The sequence below is a fragment of the Chenopodium quinoa genome, unplaced genomic scaffold, assembly GCF_001683475.1.
Source record: "Chenopodium quinoa cultivar QQ74 unplaced genomic scaffold, ASM168347v1, whole genome shotgun sequence".
Classification (NCBI taxonomy): Eukaryota; Viridiplantae; Streptophyta; class Magnoliopsida; order Caryophyllales; family Amaranthaceae; genus Chenopodium; species Chenopodium quinoa.
The window spans coordinates 671,284-694,195 of NW_018744874.1; the positions used below are offsets into that span (position 1 = coordinate 671,284).

General features: G+C 36.2%; 4 protein-coding genes, 1 long non-coding RNA gene and 1 pseudogene across 8 annotated transcripts; 1 reads left to right on the forward strand and 5 right to left on the reverse strand.

The window, feature by feature from the left end:
* Positions 1 to 481: 481 nt before the first annotated feature.
* Positions 482 to 1,433, reverse strand: LOC110704986. Its single transcript, XR_002508029.1, has 2 exons — positions 1,092 to 1,433; positions 482 to 561 (listed from the first exon to the last, which is right to left on the reverse strand). It is a non-coding gene; the product is annotated as an uncharacterized LOC110704986 (long non-coding RNA).
* A 3,723-nt stretch (positions 1,434 to 5,156) lies between these two features.
* On the reverse strand, positions 5,157 to 8,096 carry LOC110704988 (annotated as a pseudogene).
* Positions 6,797 to 7,798, reverse strand: LOC110704854. Its single transcript, XM_021882669.1, has 3 exons — positions 7,685 to 7,798; positions 7,355 to 7,605; positions 6,797 to 6,854 (listed from the first exon to the last, which is right to left on the reverse strand). The coding sequence occupies exons 1-3, from the start codon at positions 7,796 to 7,798 to the stop codon at positions 6,797 to 6,799; spliced, it is 423 nt and encodes a 140-aa protein (XP_021738361.1).
* A 46-nt stretch (positions 8,097 to 8,142) lies between the features above and the next one.
* LOC110704987 (protein CYPRO4-like) lies at positions 8,143 to 12,156 on the reverse strand. The gene is made up of 2 exons (XM_021882795.1): positions 10,335 to 12,156; positions 8,143 to 8,812 (listed from the first exon to the last, which is right to left on the reverse strand). The coding sequence occupies exons 1-2, from the start codon at positions 11,985 to 11,987 to the stop codon at positions 8,531 to 8,533; spliced, it is 1,935 nt and encodes a 644-aa protein (XP_021738487.1). The 5' UTR covers positions 11,988 to 12,156; the 3' UTR covers positions 8,143 to 8,530.
* Positions 12,157 to 14,359: 2,203 nt separating this feature from the next.
* Positions 14,360 to 16,368, forward strand: LOC110704989. Of its 4 annotated transcripts, none has more exons than XM_021882798.1 (3): positions 14,360 to 14,518; positions 14,625 to 14,758; positions 15,897 to 16,368. In XM_021882798.1, the coding sequence occupies exons 2-3, from the start codon at positions 14,667 to 14,669 to the stop codon at positions 16,123 to 16,125; spliced, it is 321 nt and encodes a 106-aa protein (XP_021738490.1). In that variant the 5' UTR covers positions 14,360 to 14,518; positions 14,625 to 14,666; the 3' UTR covers positions 16,126 to 16,368. The 4 variants fall into 4 exon arrangements, with proteins under 4 accessions (XP_021738490.1, XP_021738489.1, XP_021738492.1 ...); XM_021882797.1 differs by having other exon boundaries at positions 14,362 to 14,518; positions 14,635 to 14,758; XM_021882800.1 differs by having other exon boundaries at positions 14,367 to 14,518; positions 14,625 to 14,716.
* Positions 16,369 to 16,530: 162 nt separating this feature from the next.
* Positions 16,531 to 18,417, reverse strand: LOC110704990 (protein DMR6-LIKE OXYGENASE 2-like). Its single transcript, XM_021882801.1, has 2 exons — positions 17,326 to 18,417; positions 16,531 to 17,153 (listed from the first exon to the last, which is right to left on the reverse strand). The coding sequence occupies exons 1-2, from the start codon at positions 18,130 to 18,132 to the stop codon at positions 16,890 to 16,892; spliced, it is 1,071 nt and encodes a 356-aa protein (XP_021738493.1). The 5' UTR covers positions 18,133 to 18,417; the 3' UTR covers positions 16,531 to 16,889.
* Between the last annotated feature and the right edge of the window lie 4,495 nt (positions 18,418 to 22,912).

The following is a 22,912-nucleotide window of genomic DNA, read 5'->3' on the forward strand; positions in this document are numbered from 1 at the left end:
GTGGCTAACAGCAACAATACGGCAAACCACTCGCCAATTAACAGCAACATGCAACAATACAGCAACAATAGGCTAACTGGAAACTGGAAAGAATGGATACGAGAAAGAAATAAACCAAAAAATATCAATAAGCAAACCACTCACCAATACGGCAATACTGCAATACAGAAGTTCACACAATCACTATAAAATTATTTTTTCAGATTTTTTTTTAGATAATAAAAATCAATACATCATAATTTATCAAGATTCAAGAAGAAGAATATCTTTGCATACGGCAATACGGCAATAGAGGCATACATCAATACAGCAAACTAAGAAGAAGAATATCTTTGCAATTGCATACAATTTTTTTCAGATTTTTTTTTAGATAATAAAAATCAATACATCATAATTTATTATCAAGAATTCATTCATTCAAGATCAAAACAAATAGTATGTAAAATATATGAAATTAAGAAGTAAAAATTCAGTTATTCACCTACAGAGCCACGAAATATGGATGAGTGGATGACGGAGCAGTGGAGCACCGAGCACTGATTATCCCCTTCTAATCGACTTCTGCAATAAATCGATGATAACCCATGACAAGAAGTCAAGAACAATGTACAGATTACACTAATTACAGAACATGAGAACAATGTAGTACATTCTAAAACAACCTCCATTGAATCATTGATAAACACTCTAAAACAATAGACAATCAACACTTCAACCGACAATCAACATTCAACACTTCAACAGGCAACAATTCAAGTATTCAACAAACAACAATTCAAGTACAGGCTATACAAATTACACTAATTCAAGTCAACAGACAACAATTCAACAAATGAACTACTTCTACAATCTACAAACCCTAAATCAGTAAATGAAAATCAGATACTTCCTTCCCCAAGACCCCAATTTCAACCATTTTTTCAATAGACAGTAGTCACCCAAAAACCCAAAATTGATAGCTAAAGTTCATCACACATTCACACATTCAAACACCACGTATTCACGTAATTATCTACAAAAATCATGAAACCAAAAACTTTATATATTATTAACCCAGAAGGCCAGATAGAACTAGATAGAAGACGACATACAATTAAAGCCTTAAAGGAAACCGGCAAAGTGGGCTGACTAGTGACTACTGGCCTACTGCCGACCTGCCGTGCTGCGGTGCTGGCTGAGTGCCTGAGTGGCTGCTGCGGACTTCTGCGGTGCTGCGCCCGTGCGCCGGGAAGAGAAGGAGCCAAGGAGGAAGAACGGGAAGAGAAGGAGCCAAGGAGGAAGAACGGGAAGAGATTAAGAGAAGGAGGAAGAAGTTAGGGTTTTGCAATTTGGGGGAATGAGGAAGAGGAAAGCTGGAAGCAGGGGATTAGGGGAAGCAGGATGAAAGGAAACAAAATGAAAAAATAAAAGTGTGAGTTATGGGTTTCGAACCCTGAACCCACAAACTCTTGTATCATTGTATGATGAGAGGTAAAAATAACCACTGGGCTACAACTTTACTTGTTGCCATATAATACACAAATATTCTATTTAAACCTATTTTGATTTTTTTTTTTTTAAAAAAAAGTTTTTAATTTTTTTCAAAAAATCAGTGGGTTCAATGAACCCACTTGAACCCACCGTGGCTCCGCCACTGGTGAGGGGGGACCCACTTGTGGCAAATTAAGCAAATAAATAACGTTTTCTTTTTGGGGTGGTTGGGAGCGAGGTTTGGGACATAGCAACCCCATGCATCTTCCATTGAATAGAATTCTACGTTTGACAATGACACCCTTAATCATGGTCTAAATTTTTATTTTGTTGAAAGTCGTTTAATTGTGGTCTTACCATTATATATATTCCCTTCAAAAGAGAAAATTTCAATATTTTACTTGTATTATGTAGGTTGATTAAAGTACAGTTCTATATTAAAATAAAATGAAATCAATGCGTATCATACCTTAGCTTATCTAGATGGATCTAGGACCACCAAACAATTATTGTAATTTAAATACTAAAAAAAAAAAAAAAAAAAAATTATCGCCTTTATTTCTAAAAAAATAATTTAGATTGTTTCCTAAAAGTTAGCCGACCATTGACAAACGGCCAAATGTCATCTTTCTATATGGGAGAGTGACACGAAAGCATATGAAACTTGTAAGTCAAATTGATAAATTGGATAAAATTTGATCAAAGTCGACAATATTTTTATCCGTATATAATCAATCATTTCGTTTCTTACATCAAATACTACCATGTTTTTGAATTACTGAGGAATCTTTTAAATATCCTAGCCTTTTAGGAGTTCGTTCATCACTCAAATGTATGTTATGATCTTGTTCTCTTTAACAAACTTGAGAATAGAGTGGGGAGATAAGGGAATCTCATTACTCCCAAACATTTTGGATTTAGTGGGGCTCGAACTTGTGACCTCAAAGTCACAAGGTGAGTTTCTCACCAACTCAATCAAGCTTTGTTCGATTTGTAGTTACACATATGTAAGATGAATAGCTAATGTTTTGTTTGGTGTACAATTATGGAGTACTTGCTTTGTCAAAATAATTGTCATAAGTAAAGGGTTAAGTACATACTGAATTGTTTGGTGTACAATTATGGAGTACTTGCTTTGTCAATTATGGCCGTTTGGTTCGCACGATGGAATCGGAATGGAATGGAGAAAAGGTATCAAAGAGAATGGAATGAATCCCTTTCCATTTAGCATGTTGTTTGTTTTATAAAAAACACAAAGGAATCACCTCCACCACAGCACCACCACCTCCACATAGCAATACTCTATTTCTTCATTTCCCACCCATCCTACAGCCCAACTACCACCTCGCCGCCCCTCACCCTCCCTCCTCCGACCCTCTCCATCCTTCACCCTCCCTCCTCCGAATCCACCCAGCCAATTATTAATTACCTCGAAAACACTTCCCCACCCACGAAACCCTAGCCGACGGTTTTAAGGGGAGGGGGAGGGTTTTTCTTTGGTGGGTAAAGTGTTTTCGAGGAGGATAGATGTTTTCGGGGGGGGGAAGGGATCGATGGGTGGGGGAGGTGCGCCGTGTTCCAACGAAGGGTGTAGGGGAGCGACAACGCTGGATGGGGGAGGGGTGGATGGGTGGTGGTTGTGCTGTAGAAGGTTGCTAGGTGAGGTGGGTATGGTGGTGGGTTTGGTGGCTAGGGAATGGGAAAGTCTAGGGGGGTGGAGAATCATGTTAGAGCAAAAATAGGTAAAGTCAATAATGAAATAGGGTAAAGGGAATGATTGATAGTGACAAACAAACAACAACAAAGGGAATGGGGCTTGTTCATTTCTTTTCCCTTTGTTTATTACCCCCGACCAAACGACCCCTAAAATTAATTCTAAATTGTTGATTCATTTGACAAAACCTCATGGTAAGTTACTTTATTCCGGTGAATGGTGGCAAAATAGTCTTAAAGCTTGATTACCTTCAACATTAAACAATGAAAAAGCGAAAATCTGTGTTGGACTGAGCGGAGCATGCTTCCACATTTACTTTCCGCAGCTAACTTTTTCCAAGTAGTTAATATTTTGTTTGGCATCATTTATCCCATAATCACATTTCTAAACCTAATTAACACTACACTCTCAATGGCCGACCTCGAACTCGAAATCATCCTTTCTGTAATCGGGTCTACGATCATCAATGAGATTTATCATTCGTCGCAAATGAAAGAGATTTTTTACAACTTGGGCTACGCAGCCTACAATGTTCAACGCAAAGATCTCATCAAGACCATTTCAACTATAATCAACCGAGCTACCTCGCGAAACACGCGGGTACATTGATGAGCGACTCAAGGCAGTTGCCTATGAAGTTGGTGATTTTCTTACTGACCTCTTTAGCGTGTCTAAGTCGCTGTTCGTTGACAGCAACAACGATGATCGGACTCTTAAGTTGGTGTCTCAAGCTCATATAATGTGTCGTAAGGTTACGGACATTAAGGAAGAGTTGGACACTATGGTTAACAACAATCGATACTTTGGGGTTAATATAGACTATAACCCTATTAAGAGGAGTGAAGAATCAACTTCTTTTTTGAATTTGGAAGGGAATATGATTTGAACACAGTCGTTGGTATGTTGTTAAAACAACGTACTACTGATGATGTTGAAAGTTTTGTGACCACGACAGTAGTTGGTTTGACGGGGTTAGGTAAGACTACTCTTGCCCAGCTTGTGTTCAATGATAAAGCAATTCAGCAGGATGTGGGTTTGTGTCTCTGATCAATTCGCTGATGTCAAGTCAAGACCATTCTGTGTAAGATTCTAGATTCAGTTTCTGGTATAAGGGTTGATGGGACCTCAACGATGAAGTGGGTGCAAACGCGATTTCAAGAGCACATAAGCGGAAAGAAGTTCTTGATGATGTATTATTTCAAGGTCGTGAGAAATGGGATAGCCTACACGATTTCTTGAAGTTGGGTCAAGAGGGTAGTCGGATTTTGGTGACTACACGTTCAATGACAACTGCACGACAAGTTATTAGGAGTGAATATGTATACGAGTTGGAAGGTTTGTCTGAGCAGAATTCTTGGCTATTGTTTGAGTCTATAGTATTTGACGAGGGCTTACAAGGGCATGTAAATCGCCAACAATTATTTGATATTGGGTTGAGGATGGTTGAACAATGTGATCACAACCCGCGTGCTATATTGGAGGTAGGGACGCGGCTATCAGTCTACTACGGATTATAGGAGGAAAACCCAATGTATCTCTTCGATGAACTTTATCAAGAGGCAAAATCATTATAATTTGGGGTTACAATGGGTAAAGCTACTAACAGTCTAACAACATTAGTGGTTTTACCTATTTTTATCCTGAGGTTTTTCGAATGTTTGTTAGGGAAAAGCTGTATCTATTAGAGCTAATCATGTTGAGTTTTGTGATGAGCTAATCATGTAGTTTTATAGTGTCATTTCTCTTGCTAGATTGAATTGGCAAGGCTGTAATTGGTGATTAATCACCTTGGTTAGCATTAATGCATTTGTGTCTTTACTTGTTCCTCTTTAATCTCTCTTTTTAGTCTTAAATCTCTTTCGTTTGGTCAGTCTTCTGTTTGGTCAGCCGGGAATTTGAAAAGATGGTAGAGGGACAAGGATTTGGTTAAGGATGATGATTACAACCTTGAAAATCGGTAGTCCTAGCCCAACATTATTTGAATCTTTATCACAGTGATTAACAATAAACACACTTTGAATCTGTTTTATTATTTGCAAAGAATTTGATCACCAAGAAACCAAGTAATTCTTAGCTAAGGGAGGCACAACCTCGGCTAGCTACCCGTGACTCCACCCCTCAGCATTAATCAGTGCAGACTCTGCAGTTGCAGACTGCAGAAAAAGAGCTAGCAGAATAACAGTTAACCAAAATCTGCTGCAATGCTCTGCAGATGAGCCCAAAGCTGCAGGGGTTGGGAAACCATGACCATATGATCAGACCCTCTTATCTTTTCCACTCTGTTGGGAGGGTTTTTCTTAAGCATCCATCTCTCCACTTCTTTATCCATTATCCTGTCTTCTTCAGAGATGATATATACGCGAGGAACTGATCCATATTTCTGATCTGTTAAGACAATCACCTCGGACATGTCTTGCATACTGAATAAGCGCAATGGTCTCATTAATGTTGTTGCAAGCGCAATATCCTGCAGGCACAGAGTTATATACTGATCCAGTTAAGAATGTAAAATTATGCACTATGTGTGGATTATGCTGCTCCTTCATCAACTTACCTCAGGAGGGCTAAGGTCATACACCTGTTGTGACAAGAAATTCGGACCAAATAAGAATGTGTCGGAGTATTATTTGGACTGTTGTCATCCTTGTCATACATAAATTTATTATCTAATGCAGGTCCAGTTCTGTTCAATAACTGCAAACAATGTCAGATAAAGCCATAATGTTATCGACTCTGAGCTTAGCTTGTTATTCATAGTTCATACAGAATAACAGATAATCAGATGAGAAAAGTAGAGACTGTTAGGAAATTCTAAGAGGTTTACAAACAAGTTAAACATAAGATTACCTCTTGGCTAAGAATGGAGACAGTAAGAGCTGGTCCTGGCATCTGAGCAGTGACAAAAACACCCACCGAGATTTTATCAGGAAAATGCTGCATAGCATGAGATATAGCCAACCCGCCTAAACTATGACCTACAAGGATTACCCTATCATTAAAGGGAAGAGAAACCATCATGTCTGTCAATGGCTGAAAATACTCGGATATGGATTGAAGATCATTTGGCTGCAAAGGGTTGATCCCGGAAGCAGCTAAATCAATTGCAGTGACTGTGTGACCAGATGATTTAAGAAGGGGAAGCAGCTTGTACCAGGACCATGCTCCTAAACAAGATCCATGAACCAGTACAAAGTGGTTGCTCAAAGGTTTATGACTATGTTGATGATCTAGCTGCTCATAGGATGTCTCAATCACAACAAACATAATCAGAAGGATTTTCAGAGAAATCAGTCCCTGATGCAGATTTCTTTTCAGCATTTTTTCGCGTTTTGTCTTTGGTAACCCTTTGCAGAGGCTTAGAAATTGTTAGCAATACCAGATTATAAAGTTTGCTACTTTGCTAAACTTAAAAACAAGAAAGTTCAAACTTCAATGAAAAAAAATTAAAAAAAAAAATAGTAACAAAGAACTCAAGACATTGACTTTTCTGCAACAAGCTAGCTGCTCAATCTGAAGTATTGGCATTTTATAATGCAGCATGACTAGCATGAAAGAAATAACAATTTGACAGTATTGTAATCCTCCAAGTAGAAAGATCAGATTAAAAACTGATCATCCAGGAGAAGGAGGAAACGTGTGACACCGATTAATGTCCTGCTCAATCTCAATTCTGCAATGATTCTTACCAAATATATAGAATTACCTCATCTATCTCCCAGATCAATCTAACAATCTGGTCCATCAAACAACTACAACAACAAATCCTTTAGTCCCAAAATGTTTTGGGGAGCTAACATAAGTAATCATCCACGAAAAGTGCTTGGCAGTCAGCATATAACAAATAAACTATCTGAAATAATAATATAGTTTTCTTTAAGTTCTCATCCTAATATAAGATAACCAAAAGGTAAATAATTCATTATAATCACAGAATATCAAATACAAGTTTACCGTTCTAGCACCGCCGCTGTTCCCAGAACACTTCACCAATCTCCAAGACTTGATCATGTATATGTGTGTGTCAACAGAACAACCACTAGTTTATATTTCAAAACACCCTATGATATACCTTTAATATCAAAAAATATGCATTCCAGATTGAACAAATATCGAAAAAAATATGTTACTCCGTACCAAATTTGTAATGAACGATGAAAAAACTAAAAGTACCTGAAGTCAGGAGGATAATCAGGCCACTGATTCCTGAGTTCTCTGATCTCCTCATCTCCAATCTCATGTGAAGCAGGAATCAAAGTTGGGTCCAAAACAGTATAATCAAATATTTCTTTCCAATCCCTAACATTCTTTGTATGCTCTGAATCATAATATCCCAAAGGGTTCTCTTCATCTCTTCTTACTTTCTTCTTCTCCTCCAGGGTTAAGCCAAAGAACTTCCTCGCCGCCAACTCCGCTTTCTGTCTCTTCTCCACAGGCACCCCATGATTAATCACTTGAAAAAAATCCCCATTTTTCACAAGCTTCCTTAATCTCTGCTATCACCTCATCATTTGCAGAGGATATGTCAATAACTGGGATTCCTTTGGCTTCAATGGTTGAGGTGGGATTTGGTCTGAATTCAGTGGGTTGAATAAAATCTGGGTTTACATCCCCCATCACTACTGAAACCTCGGACCTAGTTCTTGTCAACAACTCTGTATTTTAGGATGTTTTATAAGTACAAAGTATGAACTTTGGTAACTCCCCCTTTTCCCAATTATTGGGTTAAGGGGGTTTTATCATGTGCTATAAATTTGGAATTTTCTGGGTGCAGTTCTTTGTCTATAAATGGTAAGATATACTTGTATTAAGCTAATTCGTCGTGTTTAGCTGCCGAGAAATAAAATTACCCTGCAAAAAAAATACAGTAACTTTGGCAGCCAATACTATCCTTGTTAGTTGAATTATTGGAGAGTTAATATCATTAGAAAAAGACGTAGCACCATAGGAGTAGAAGAAAGAAAACAGAAAGAGCTTGTTCAATTTCATTCAACATTATATGAAATTGTTTTCAACAAAATACAGAACCACAATTCAGGACAGCATCACTCATTTCCAAACAAATTCGGAAATTTTCAATACCTGCATTTTTAGTCATCCAGATTTCAGAATGCTGTCTTCCATATCCTAATCAACACTAGTGAAATAAAACGTTTCTACTAAAAGCAATACAATCTATAGAACACTCTCAAGCACACAATTTAGAAATGCACTCGAGAACACGTGCTGCACCCCTACTTACAAATTCTAATAGGAAAAAAAAAAAATTGTTCTACTGATGCAGCAGGCATGCTCTTCACAATCATTAGATAGCTGGCATACATGTCATACAATGGCAGTACTATACTGTCATTGCTTGGTTGATATGCTGAATGAGGACACTTTCATAGGGGTTGCCACCACAAGAGGAGCTTCAGGAGAGTCACTAACAGCAAACTTCTCATGCATGAAGCGACTGTCCACTATAGACTCGTCTTTCAAAACAATCTTATAGCAGTAGCAGCTCTTCAAGCCCTGTTGATTCCGATAGCATTCGTGCGCACTGTTCTTCACTTGCTCAAAGTTCCAAATGACACTGAATTTTCCAGCTGTAACAACTATGTGACGTTCTTGTTTCCCTTCCTCGGTGACCTGCAAACATGCAAAAATTAATAAGTCAATATTTTGTGACAACCACTGTTTCCAATTTGTCTTTTGATTTTATTAACTATCTGATGTACCTTCAATAAATACAATGCATTCAAAAAATACAGCATTCAAAAATTTTAAGGGGTATAAATCAGCAAATTACCAACACATACATCTCTAAAAAGAAACTCAGGCCAGCAAAATATGTTTCAGTGATAAGTTATATCAATTACATAGCTTGTTGAAGCTTGACAAACAGCCCAAGTACAAAGCATGACAATAAAAAGCCTTAATCAAGTTCACCAATTACTTAAAGCGGGAATATAAAGCAAGACAATAAAAATCCTTCACCACATCAGAAACATCCGACAAAAAAATTTCAAATCAGAAAGACCAACACATCAAAAGTGGCCTAGTTGCTTACATAAACTTAATCAAACACTCACCGATACATCACATAGGATTCCAAGGGTCCATCAACAAAGCATATAAGGGGAAGGGGGGGCTATGTCTAACAACATCACCCCAACCGAGGCATATTAAATACCATATCACAAAAATAAACAGAAAAATAGAAAACAAGATCAATCCAATCCTTCCTATTTTGATGCAGGATTGCAAGGCATCTACACCCCCATCACAGAAGTCAATGATATTAAGGTTCTAAACTTCTGATGAATAGAAGGCTTAAACGTGACCCAAACTAACCTAAATATGTTTCATACTATATCATACAAATAAATAGAGGAATAGGAATCAGGGCCAATAACCTATTTCCACACCATCCCTCTTTTCTACTACAAGGCATTATAGGCATTAATTGACATCGCATCAACATAGACAAAACCAAACAAAAGGCACATACGAAGAGCATAAAGCTTTATTTGCCATCCCTGTTCCTTTAAACAGCAACAGCTTTGAAGCAATCTATTCATATAAAGAAATTTATATATGACCACGGACACAACACTTTCAATAATCATTATGAATCAAACTATTCTAACAAAAAAACACTAGGATGGACCGATGGAAGGAATAATAAATGATATGAAGAAATTGGGCTTACAAAGATAGAAGGGCATGGAGGGAGGGAGAGAATATCAACAGGATATATAATCTTGGTTCATGTAGTCAACCCCATCCTTTGGATTAAGGCTCAGATATTGTTGTTAATTTGGTATTCTAACAATAAGAGAATAGCTTCATACTTAACTACTCTAAAAATGAGAGAAATTATAAATTTCCCTATTAGAATTCACTATCCCCATGTTTACTACCTTCTCTAAAGAGTTTCTTATTTAATTTGGCATTGCCGGAAATAGTGAATTTTGTAACTTAACAGTTAACATATGCACTATAGACAAACTGTTCGCACAAACAACAAGCAAACATAAGCTAACAGATAGCTAGAAATCAGCATATATATCTTCCTATCCAATAATAATTCTAAAATCATGAATGAGCAATCATATGAGGTGACTAAATAGTATAAATGCTACAAGCATAAAAGTAATATCCGTCTTACCCATGAAAATTGACCGCCATGGAATTTGTTGTTTGCCCCAGCCATATGAGCATCAACAGGAGTTAACCTAAGCAGCCTAGGAGCCGAGACTCTGTTACCCATACGACCACTGAACCCCGTCTTAGTCCTTCCATCTTTGTCAGAAAACAAGGTGCAAATGAGAATCAAGTATGTATCAGTAGTACCCAACACCCACTTGCCATCATAGGTAACATCCACATTGGTAATTGGCGAACCGAGGCCAGGGAATGCAGTCTTAGCCTGTCTCATAGAGGTCTTAGAATACAGTCTAATCTTCCCATCAATCGAACCAACAACAATTGAACCGTCCCCTGTCGAAGCAAAGCACTGAAAGTTGGTGCCCCTAGAAAACTGATGTCCTTGATTCCAATGCAACACAGGAGAGTTAGCAGAGGCAATGTCCTGCACATTACCACGGCGATCACGCATATCCCATTGACACAACCTATTATCATCCAATCCCAAGAATGTAGACCCTGAAGGATCAAGCTGAGCCCCTTTGTTATCAGTAGTGATATCCCTCATCGAAATATCAGCACCGTCCTTAGCAAACTTCCATTCAGTCACAATCTTTCCAGTCTCAATATCCAATTGATGCAGCCCTCCAGCATGAGGTTTATTCTCCAACACAGGACTCATAAGCATCATATTAGTCTCCCCCCTCATCAAAATCACCTTCTTCGGGGTCGAATAACTCGAAGATTTCACATTAGAGCTAGAACCATTACCCCTATCAAACTTAACATTAACCCCTTTTCCATGAATTCCATGCCTGAAATTCTTCACAACCTGAATACCCTCATTCCCAACAAGAAAACTATTATCAAGAGCACCCAATGCCAAGCTCTGAATCCCACTGCTCGCCGCCTCCTCAAATTCCTCAAGCAAATCCTGCTTCACCCTCACCGGAGTAGACTTAGGGGTACTCAATCCAGGCCCTTCATCATCAACCGCATCCCACATCGTATCGTCGGCGGCTTCAGGATTAACCCACCCCAAGAAATCCTTCCCATAAACCTTCACCTTATTCTGCTCAGTAGGTTCAACCCCATGAACATTCTCAAACAAACAATCCTGAAATTCAGACACAAACATATCATAATAATTGTTCTTCTCAAAGAACTTCAACGCCCAAACACCATTCCACACAAAATCAATCCTCAATTGATCCGGAAACATCTTCAATTGCAAATCCGTCGAAACCCTAGCCCTAATTTTCGACCCAACTCTCAATTCCCAATACAAATCCCCCTCTTCTTCCTCCTCCTCTTCCTCCTCATCTTCCCCACGAGTCTTCACAAATGAATACGACGTCGCAGATTCAGCAGTCTTCCATTTCGAATCAGCCGTCCCACCACCAACATGCTTGTAAAGCTTAACAGCGTTCTTCCTCGAAGACCCAGAAGCAGGAGTTGAGTATTTAAGCTTCAAAGCCTTTAATCTAGCTTCAACATCATCTAAAGAAGACGAAGATGGAGTAGTAGCAGTTTTACCGCCATGACTAAGGTTTCCTTCATCTTGGTGTTCTTCAGAAGTGTCGTAATCTTCTTCTTCTTCACCCTCAGAATCACGCTCATCGTATTCATCGGAATCTGAAAGCTCTAATCCTTCGCGACTGTTGGCTGCCCCCATTGTTGGAGATTGAAGGTGGGATCGAGGAGAGAGAAAATGGAGATTTGAGATTTTCTGGGTTTTCGAAATTTGAAATGTTTGAAAAAGTTGAGGTTAAACCGTTGTCTTTGAAAAAGTATGAATTTGAGAGGAGAGAGAAAATGAAAAGGGGGAAATGAGAAATTGGGTTATTTTGGGCAAGTAACCAACTATAAATAGAACTAATTCAAGCCCAATACGAGTAGCTTTATTGTAACGCTAATTTTTTTAATTTAATGTGATTAATAAGATTGGAAAAATGTTCCAAAGTGTTAATGCTAAGTATAGGATTGCTTAAGAATGAAGTTATAAAATATACTTGTACATTGCTACTCTCGCTTAGACATAAGATACGAGTAGGTTTCTATGTTATAATATTCGTTTAAAAATTGGATTGGGTTGGATGAATTGAATTGGATTGGATCAGATTGCTGAGTAGGGTGTGTCATATACATATCTTTAAAGATACTCTTGATATTCAATTATGTTATCTGTTTAGGTTTAAGATTTTAACATATTTGTGAATTGTGATATTGTGAAATATTGTATGTGATGGAAAGTGAATTGAGTGAATGATATTTGCGTTTTTCAAGATAATGTTGTATTTATTTTGAGAGATGATAGAGTCATCATTGAGATTGTGGATGGTTAAATATCTTAACGGCACTTCATGTGATTATGAAGTGTTAAAGAAGAGTGAAAAAAATGGAATTATTGAAAGTAAAAGCTAACAGACGTCACTGAACATTAGTAAGATGACTAGAAGTGGAAATTTTGAATTAAATAATCATCTACTGAAATGTCCCTGTGTTAATGCAATATGATGTGTCATTCTGCAAAGGAAAATAACATTGAAATAACTAAATTTCTTTTATTTTTTCTATTGAAATCTCTTCGATGCATCTTGTTATTTGATTGGGACTGATTCATGACAAATTTTCCTATTATCCTTTATTGATGTGTTACTAAAAGTATAATTAACTTGACTGCCTTTTTTGTATTATGATGTGGCAAGTGAGGTGGCTATTTGTAAGGGGAGCATTTGGAGTTTGCTCTTATCTCATTAACCACTAAAGACTTGTTCTCATACGATTATTTTCAGTTAAGTTCAAATCAATTCAGTTCAGTTCCTAATTTCCTTCTCTTATATTCAGTTCAATTCAGCTCTAATCAGTTAAGCTCATTTCAACCAATGAGAATATGTCCTAATTTTAATTAATAATTAATATAAATATAGATAATGTTGGGCGATGCATAGAAAATATACTTGAACAATTTTACATGCTTTAATCAAATTTCAATCAATGAGAATATGTCCATTAGGTGGAAGAAATTAATTAAATACTGTAAGAGCTTTCTAAAAAAGAAAATGGAGCAAGTATTTAAAAACGACCGCAAATGAAAAGTGGAGCAAGTATTTAAAAACGGAGGGAGTATTAAACTTCTTCACATATTAGGAGTGGGGGGGGGGGGAGGGGGAGATAAGAGAATTTCCACTTTCAAGTTGGCTCTAATCTATAGTAATATATAAAGTGAAAGGGATTTTTGGGTGATAAATTTCACTTTCCCAAAATACCTCTTTCATCTTTTATAATTTTCAAAAGAAAACTACCATAATTTTAAAAATATAACTACCATTTTTTTTAAAAAAAAATAAAATAAAAACTACCACCCTTTAATTTATTTAATTTTAAATTTTTTTTTAGGGAAGTCATATTTTGCATGAACATTATAATGTACTCATATCTTACCTTTTAACCTCTATGATTTCATCAATTTATAAACCCACTAATATTTTTTTTATTAGAATAAGGTAGATAATATTTTAGGGAAAAAAAAAAGAAGAGAGAATCGAGCCATGCATATTAATTTCTTATGTTGCACACGCAATTTGCGTGTGTCTCACGGCTTGTAGGAATTAATCCCACAACCTTATGATTGTAAGATGATAATCTTTTCCACAAAACCAAGTACTACTTGGTATGACTTGTTGTTGATATCGATTTACAAGATTAGGGCCCTGTTTTCTTCACATTAATTTTACTGAACTGAAATTATTTTTGTTGAACTTAAATTATTTTTACTGAACTTAAATTAATTTTAATGAACTGAAATTATTTTTACTGATTTTCTATTATAATTCTTCTTTAAGAAAACTGAATTTTACTGAACTGAACTGAACTGAATTTAATTTTACTGAACTGAATTTAATTTTACTGAACTGAATTATTTTTCCTGAACTGAAACTATTTTTACTTAATATTATTTTTTTAAGATGAATAAAACAGGGGCCTAACAATACACTTTAATTTGGATCATTCACAACAATTTACATAAATCGAGTTGACCTGTACCCGATCCAAAACCAAACCCAATCTCACAAGTTGACTCAATTCTTGTACAATTGGTCACCCTTACTCGGGTTCTCTTTTCTTTCTCGTCTTCCCTCAATCCCTCTCACTGTTACCTTTCCCAGAAAGAACCCTAACCCTGCTAATTTCGGTTCATCATCAGTAAGTTCTCCCCTCTTCTCTCTCCTCATCTGTTAAATGCTTGTAATTCTGTTATTCATTTACAATGTGGGCATTTTACCGATTTCACTGATCAATTAATTTTTAGTATTGAACAGACAATTCATATATCGGTGCAAAATAGATCAAAATGGCTGGAAAAGAAGAAGTTAAGCATCTTGAGGAATGCTCTGTTTCAAAGTTTGTCTCTTTCCTTCAACCCCTTGAATTTTCTACTCAAATGTAATGTGTTGGAATTTGACATTGTTTTTCTGGGGTTCTGCTGCCTTAATTTCATGGGGTTTTTTTTTTCCCTAATTGATCAAATTGCTAATTTTTAAGCATTTTTCTGCTAATTGTAAGCTAATTTATTGATCATTGATTCAATTTTGTCATGCTTAATTGACAATTATATTATTTTTCTATGGTAATCATCTATTATTCCCCCTCCCACAAAAAGAAAAACAAAAATGAAAGGAAAGAGAAGAAATTTCTGGTCTTTAATTGCATTATGTTAATACAAGTGCTTCAATTTAATAATTTATGTCAGTGGTAAGCTTACCTTGAATCAGATTATTTGATATTGGATAACTCACGATTCACGAACCCATGTCGATTTTTTGACTATTGAACTTGGGTTTGGATACACGACGCTTAATTTTGGTCCAAAAAACATGAAAATCTGTTGTGAATCTCTGAATTAGCCTCACGTTATAGTGCCTAACACCAAAACCCAAATCTGGGTAACATAGACAGTACGTTGTGCAACTCCTTGTGATCAACATCGCCTTTTCTTGTAGCTTCCTGGTTGCACCAAGTCTATTTGAATTAAGATTTCAATTTGTGGGTGATGTTAATGGGGAAATAGCTGTCTGTGCAAATGTTGAGACTAGAAGTATCAAAGACATGGTTTTGAGAAACTTACCTGTAATATATTATATACTGAGTACAGACTGCTTTCATATTGTATAGCAGCAAAATAGAATTATGAAACTGTTAGGATTGTGTAAGCTAGTACCCTTTAGTACAGGAAAACAATTTACTAAGTTTTGTTGAACTAATTTAAAAGTATACGTCTGTGACATCTAGGCATCTACCATGTACCACATGCCAATTTGCACATTTGTTCATGTGTTTGTGGGAGGATAATCTAGTTAAGTAAAACAACTATTTCCAGCTTGTAATGTCATAGGATCTTTTTGCTACTCTGACCTCTTAAATAAATAGCTTTAAAGTAAAACAACCTTAATTTTGGCTTTGACGTTTGGAAAGACTTACCTCACATATTTAGCTGTGGTGTTTGTTGTTCCTACTATTTGCATCTTGATTATGTAAGTCAGCTGTTCAAATGCAATATTCATTAGTTAGGTTTTCCTTGCAGTGCCTTAGGAACATGGGTTTTTTCGGTATTGGGTGCTTTGGTAGCTATTCCTGTTGGAATAAAGAAGAAATCTCTTGCACCACTGGTATTCTTTGGAACGACAGGCACCATGTTGGACATTATAATGGGGATTAGTGCTTGTGAAAGAGAACATGCAGAGCGCCAAATGCAATTGTTGGAAGCACAAAATTCCGCCACTGATGCATTGGCAGAGTCATTACCAGAATGAAAGCAACATTCTATGGTAACTTGCTATCTTGATCACGCTAAATTTATTTTTTGTGTCAAAGTATGATAAACATGTATCTTTTACATTGTTTCCTTTAGCACAGTGAAAATCTCATTTCCAAGATAGCTAGCCTCCTGATTATAAATTTATAATGTCATGTTCTTGAAAAAATATTATTGAACATCCTACTCTACCTCATGTAGGTTATGTTTATGGTCTAAAAAAATGTAGGTTATGTTTCTACCTACTTTACTGAATCCGATTCAGTACTATATGATTGCTAAATTATAAAGTCTACTCAAGCACGTGACAACTGATTTTGGATGGAGGTATTAGCAACTTTAATTGAAAGTAGAGGACTTTTATCCTGAAACTTCTAATTTAAACCCTCCAAAATGTAATGATCTGCCCCTTAAACAGGAGGAGTCACTTTGTCTTGCAATGTTCTTGTAAGATCGTCTTCCATCAAACTTTGTCTTTGATATGATAGGTACTTTCATCCATGGCCCTAAGCCAGAATAGAGAGGTAAGTAAAGAGATAGTTAAAAGGGTCACTTGACCCTAACATATAGATAGAATACATATTCTAAAGTACAACTCAAAATGATTCTTAAACACTTTATCAGCTATTAGCTGACTACATTATGCTCTAATACAGTATTAGATATCTCGAAGGCTAGAGGATAATTCTACCTGATTTTACAGATTTTTTTTTGGTATGATTTACTGTAAACTGTAATACTCCTTCCATCCAGATTTAATAATCACTGTGAGACTATTTTGAAGTGAGCGACCTGGATGTTCTCAACTTGGAGCTTCTTAAAATTACTTTTCCTTTTGGTTGCGAAATAAACTCCCCAATTATATTCATTATATTTGGGGGGATTTTCGTTGTCAATTGTCTCTTCCAAAGGCTTGACCATGATGTAGTGTGCTGGGTAGAAGAAGAATGGGATAGATAGCCTCTCCTTCTCTGAGTTTACCATCACCCTATGCTCCACACTCTCATATTTATCATTGCTCCAAACCTGCAACACAGACACACACAAAATTAAGAAATATAGTGCTCTAATTAGCCGTTATATACAATGTTAGAAGAACTTGTCACCAACTTCTGAATTTTAGCTGTAAATTAGAGAAGCCCAAGTTTATATCACAGCCCCAATGCCCCATACATCCCGAAAGTGGGGTAATGCTTACCTGGACAATGTCACCCACATTAATGATAAAAGCACCAGGGTTGGGTCTAACACTGACCCATTCACCATCTGATTTCCGTCGGACTTGTAAACCACCAACATCATCTTGTGCCAGAATTGTCAAGGCACCTGCATCTTTGTGTTGATTAAGGCCAAGAACCAGTTGAGGAGAAGGGCAGGACGGATAGTAATTAAGTCGCACAAAGCTTGCATGATCATTGAAATAGCCGTTCAGCCTATCTGCTGCAAGGCCTAAGCTCAAGGCTATCAGCTCCAGCAGCTTAAACGCAAGTTTTTCCAATTCCCTTGCATACCCTTGGGCATCCTCCTTGAACTCAGGAGGAGATTGTGGCCAGCAGTTAATCAGCTCCTTGGGTTTAAGATCATCAGGATCAACTGGAATAAAAGAGGGGTCTTTAACAGTAAAATCGAAAACTTGTTTCCAGTCTTTAACATTTCTGGTATGCTCAGAATCATAGTATCCGATTGGGTTGGCCTCATCTCGACCCACCTTCCTCTTTTCCTCTTGGGGTAAGGTGAAGAATTTCCTACCCGTGACCTCAAGTCTCTCAAGCTTCTCTAGTGGCACACCATGGTTGATCACTTGGAAGAATCCCCATTTCTCACAGGCATTGCCTATCTCAGCTATAAGAACTCCAATGTCGTTAATATCACCACGATCATTTTCGTAGTGATTGTTTGAGGTGATTGGAGAAAGATCAATGATAGGGATTCCTTCAGCTTCAATTGTAAAGGGTTTAGGCCTATGTTCAATGGGTTGGATGAATGCAGGATCAATTTCTGACATTTTATGGGATGAGCTGAATAAAATTGAGGGTTGAGTATGAAATTGTTGGTTAATGCTTTATAGAGTTTTATACTGTTAGATGTTCTCTATTTAAAGCATCTATATCCTGGACATATGTGTGAAGATAATTGCCATGGTAATTTGGCTACAACGTTGGTCAAGTGACATGGTATTTATGCTTAATATGTGTAAAGCAAAAGCTGAAAGTTTATGTTTTTTCGAAATTGCTATCGATTTTCGAGTAGCACGTAAGCGAATAAAAATTATATACGTAGGGCATGTTCTCTTCAGCTTAATTTCAGTTTCTTTTCAGTTCCTGATTTCTTTTTCTCATAAAATATTTATTTCAATTTAGTTCAGTTCAGCTCAACTCAGTAAATCAAAACAGACCCGTAGTAATAGAATTTTACTGAATAATATTTTGGAAAATAAATACTTCTACTAAACATATATGTTAGCCTGGTAGGTTGTCAAAATTAGGTTTAAGGAATGTACCATATTCCTCTAGTATGCTAATCTACAAGGATGTTCAGGCTTATTGACATTTTGGTAAATAAAATATACAATCTTATCTAGTTATCAAGGGTGAGCATAACAGGGTACCATGTTAAAATTCATGGAACCGAAATCGGAAGAGGTTACAACAGTCAACAGGTTCCTCAAAATGGAAATTAGAACCAAAACCTGTTGAACAGGTTTTTGGAAGTTGGGAACCAAAACCAGAACCTGCAGGTTCTAATCAGGGTACCATGTATTTTAATATACTTAATAACTTTTTGCTTGTAAAAAAAGTGGATGGTCACTAAATTTATACTTCATACTATGTAATAATTACAACTCGCAACTCGCAAATGAAACAAATTAATAGTAGTTGTTTAGCAAATGTAATACATATAATTATAAATTTCAATTATTATTTTGATACTTATCAATTTAAAATTTGGTTAGAATTAGTGTATAATTTAAACTTAAGTGTATCTAATAATATAGTACCATATAGGTTCCGATTCTAAAAATGAACCAAAAACTGTTGGTACATGTTTTTCATTTTACTACTCGGAGCTGGAACTTAACCTCTTGTACAAGTTTCGGCTCCAATCTAGGTACCTTGTTTTTTTTTTTTGTTCATCCCTAGTTATCATCATTGTGGAGCCCACAGGGTTTGCTTTTATTTGAAAAAGTTATTTTTATTGAACTCAACTATTCCTTCTCAAAAAAAAAACACATTTTTTTTTATTAAACTCAACTTATCTATATTATTATTAAAATTCATAGGAACAACCTGCTAATGCCATGTGTCACCCTTGATTATTATTTAGTGCCACATGTGTGTCATGTATCATCATATGTGCACTCCCTCCATTTTTTTTAAGTGTTACACTTTGACCGACACATAGTTTTAGACAATTTAATTGACTTAAATAAAATAAGAGGTAAGTGAAGTAGTTGGAGTATTAAATGTAGGAGAAAGATAGTGGGGTTAATAGTTTATTGAAAAGTAATAAATGTGAGAGGAAAGACATAATAAAAAAATAGTATTGAGTTTGGGTGGGGATCGTGAGAGGAGAGGGATATAATATTCTAATGTAGTTTTTTGCCAAAAAAGGAAGTGTAACGCTTAAATAAACACGATTGAAAATAGAAAATGTAACACTTTAAAAAACACAGAGGGATTATCATTTTTTTTTCCTCTCTATACCTTTAATTCTCTATAATAATATTTATTTTTCATGAAAAACTATTCATATGTATAACCTCCATATTTAAATTTGACATGCATATTTCAAATATATATATTTTAATAAAAGATTATAATTTTATCACTCACTTTTATCATAATCTATCCATTAACCGTTTTTATTATTTTTGATCAAACAATTATAAAATACGATGTACTAAGGCATTGTCCGGGCTAATAACTAGTTAATTTTGTTAAGAACTATGATTATATTTAGGAAAATTTGCCATGAATAATATCACCTTTCACCGGTCTTCCAATAATAGAACCACCTTTGGATTATCTCAAAATGACACGACCTTTGACATACATCTTCTATAAATAGAACAAAAAACCGGTAACCTGTTTTATAGGTTACATTAGACACGTGTCGCGTTGTAATTTGTTATTTTTTTTAATAAAAAAACCTAACATTTAAATTAAAAAAAAAACCATCTTCCTGTTCAGCAGCCCCCCCCCCTCCACTTCCCCTTCCCCCTCCCCCGGCCTCCCCGTTCAAACCCTCCCCTGTCAGCCTACCATTCACCGAGAACAACCCCGGCCCCCTCCACAGCCTCACCCTCAAAACTGCCCTCCCTTCCACCCCCACACTCGAACAGCCACGTATCCCCACCCACGCCCTCGAAACCGCCTCAAAGCCACCGCTTCGCCCTTAAAACCACCTCAAAATCACCGATCTGCCCTTGAAAACGCCTCAAAACCACCGCTCTGCCCTTGAAATCGCCTCCAAAACCATTTCCCTCACTTGCTGGAAAATTGAGAGAGATCAAAAACTTTTCCCGCACCCGCCGGAAATGAGAGAGAGATCAAAACCCTATCCCCTACCAACTGAAAAAGAAAGAGAAAGCTTGCGTGAAGGGGAGGGGGTGTCGAAATCTGGGTAGGGAAGGGAGGGGGTTCAGAATCGGGGACGGGGTAGGGAAGGGGGACCGAAATCGGGGACGGTGTAGGGAGACCAGAATCGAGGACGGGGAGGGGGGCCAAAAAACGCGAATGAGGACAAGACGGGGGAAGAGAGGGGCCCCACACTAGTGGTTTCCGATTAGGGGGCTTTTTAAAAAAATGAAAATTGATAAAAAAAAAAAAAAAGACTAATCACATTGTGACATGTGTCACAAGTAACCTATTAAACAGGTTACCAACAGGTCACGTTCTATTTATAGAAGATGTGTGTCAAAGGTCGTGTTATTTTGAGATAATCTAAAGGTGGTTTCATTATTGGAAGACCGGTGAAAGGTGGTATTATTCTTGGCAAATTTTCCTTATATTTACTAAACTTAACTAATTTTTACTGAATACTAGTATGGACATTTTTACATGAAGAGAATAAAACCTTATTTTACAAGTTATTGGGAAAAATCACTGTTAGATGTTGTATAAATTTATAACCGGGCTCCAGTTTTCATGAATCATTCATGGGATAAACTATTCCTGTTTTGTTCATGGCATGAAGCTATGATTCATGAACTTAAATAGTAAAAAAGCACTTCTAAATATCTATATTAATAAAGTTATACTAATCGAACATATTATGTTAGTATGCTGTAATGCATTGATGCTTTCAATTTGCAAGACAAATATTAGTTCTCCGGCTGCTCTATGTTGTGGTACAAAATGATGATAGATTCCTAGGAAAGGTTACACTCACTATGGCATATTTTGGCGATAATTATGGACTTTTTTAGGTGTTTCAATTCTTGACCAAATAAAGGGTATTCGAAAGAGAAATTTAATTTCTTTTAGAGTCATGAGTAAACTCTTGAATCCACTCAATGTGATGAGTTTATTTTATCCACGTGATAGTGATACATAAATTTATATATGTGGCCGGGATTATTCAGGGATTACCCGGTCAGTGTTTCGGTGGTGTGTTAGCTTGTTGCAGAGTAAAAAACGCTTCTCCACCTTCTCGTGATCTGAAGGCTTGTTGATTGACACCGCACAAGCTCCTATGTTATGTAAAATGTAATGCAAAGTTCAAATTATCCCATGGAATAAATTTACGTTATATCTTATGGTATAAATTTACATTTATCACATGTAAGAAAGAATAATCCTCCAATTTGAATGAAAAATTCCTTTACATTATTCCATTCAATAGATTCATAACTTAATGTAATATAGCTGTAATTTTTACTGCCATTTGTTGAACTCATGAATTCAGGGTATATGTTCCTCGATAATATGATTGCTTATCTTGTAGTGAGAGTCTGAGAGAGAGAGAGATTCGAATGAATGTCTCGCTATCTATCTATATATCTTTAAATTGGAAGTTTGTTTAACATCTTGAATTCTCTCTTTCAAACACCATGCATTATCTCTTGTGTTTATGTACATGTTCTTTGACCTAGTTGATGTTGATATTTTCTTACCAAGTACAGTGATGTATTAAGATACATATGTCTTATCGCATTCAAGATAAATCAAGTCGTCTTAGATGAAAAAATTCTTCCTATGGTGCACGTCTTGGATGATACAATCTCACAATAACTTGTTATAGGACACTAAATGTCATTAGCCCCTGAAAATATTTAATTGTTAACCTCATTTCAGATAAGTTATGGTAAAACCATCTCATATGAATACAAGATTTTTTTTATATTTTTTTTGACATGAAGAAAAAGAATTTTATTAATAAAAGATAAGATTTAAGGGTCTGTTCTCATTGACTGAACTCAGCTGAGCTGAACTGAAATGAAATGAATATTTTATAAGAAAAGGAAATTAGGAGCTGAAAATTAGGAGCTAGATTGAACTGAACTGAATTGAATTTCAACGTATGAGAACAGACCCTAAGAAAACAAGCCTAACGTAAAAAAAAATTCCAAGTTTCTTCAAAAAATAAATAAAATAAAATAAAATCCAAGTATAAAACTATTTAGACCCGAATGATGATTTCATCTCTGTCTCTAACTCTAGCTCTATGTTCAATTGGTACTTTGAAAAGAATTCATATTGATTTTATCATAATAAGATGTTTATGCAAAATTATTTCACACTTTTTTCTCTCCGCTAAATGGACGGTCCAATTTTTGGGTTAAT

What these genes read in the sequence shown, in the direction of transcription:
- LOC110704990 (XM_021882801.1), bottom strand. Translation starts at nt 18,132, where the DNA reads ATGTCAGAAATTGATCCTGCATTCATCCAACCCATTGAACATAGGCCT. An exon ending in ATGTGGGTGACATTGTCCAG is followed by an intron (nt 17,154 to 17,325) that starts GTAAGCATTACC and finishes TCTGTGTTGCAG; the next exon opens with GTTTGGAGCAATGATAAATA.
- LOC110704987 (XM_021882795.1), bottom strand. Translation starts at nt 11,987, where the DNA reads ATGGGGGCAGCCAACAGTCGCGAAGGATTAGAGCTTTCAGATTCCGAT. An exon ending in ATGGCGGTCAATTTTCATGG is followed by an intron (nt 8,813 to 10,334) that starts GTAAGACGGATA and finishes GCATGTTTGCAG; the next exon opens with GTCACCGAGGAAGGGAAACA.
- LOC110704854 (XM_021882669.1), bottom strand. Translation starts at nt 7,798, where the DNA reads ATGGGGGATGTAAACCCAGATTTTATTCAACCCACTGAATTCAGACCA. An exon ending in TATCCTCTGCAAATGATGAG is followed by an intron (nt 7,606 to 7,684) that starts GTGATAGCAGAG and finishes CCTGTGGAGAAG; the next exon opens with AGACAGAAAGCGGAGTTGGC. An exon ending in GATTATCCTCCTGACTTCAG is followed by an intron (nt 6,855 to 7,354) that starts GTACTTTTAGTT and finishes GAATCATTGCAG; the next exon opens with AATTGAGATTGAGCAGGACA.
- LOC110704989 (XM_021882798.1), top strand. Translation starts at nt 14,667, where the DNA reads ATGGCTGGAAAAGAAGAAGTTAAGCATCTTGAGGAATGCTCTGTTTCA. An exon ending in CTTGAATTTTCTACTCAAAT is followed by an intron (nt 14,759 to 15,896) that starts GTAATGTGTTGG and finishes TTTTCCTTGCAG; the next exon opens with TGCCTTAGGAACATGGGTTT.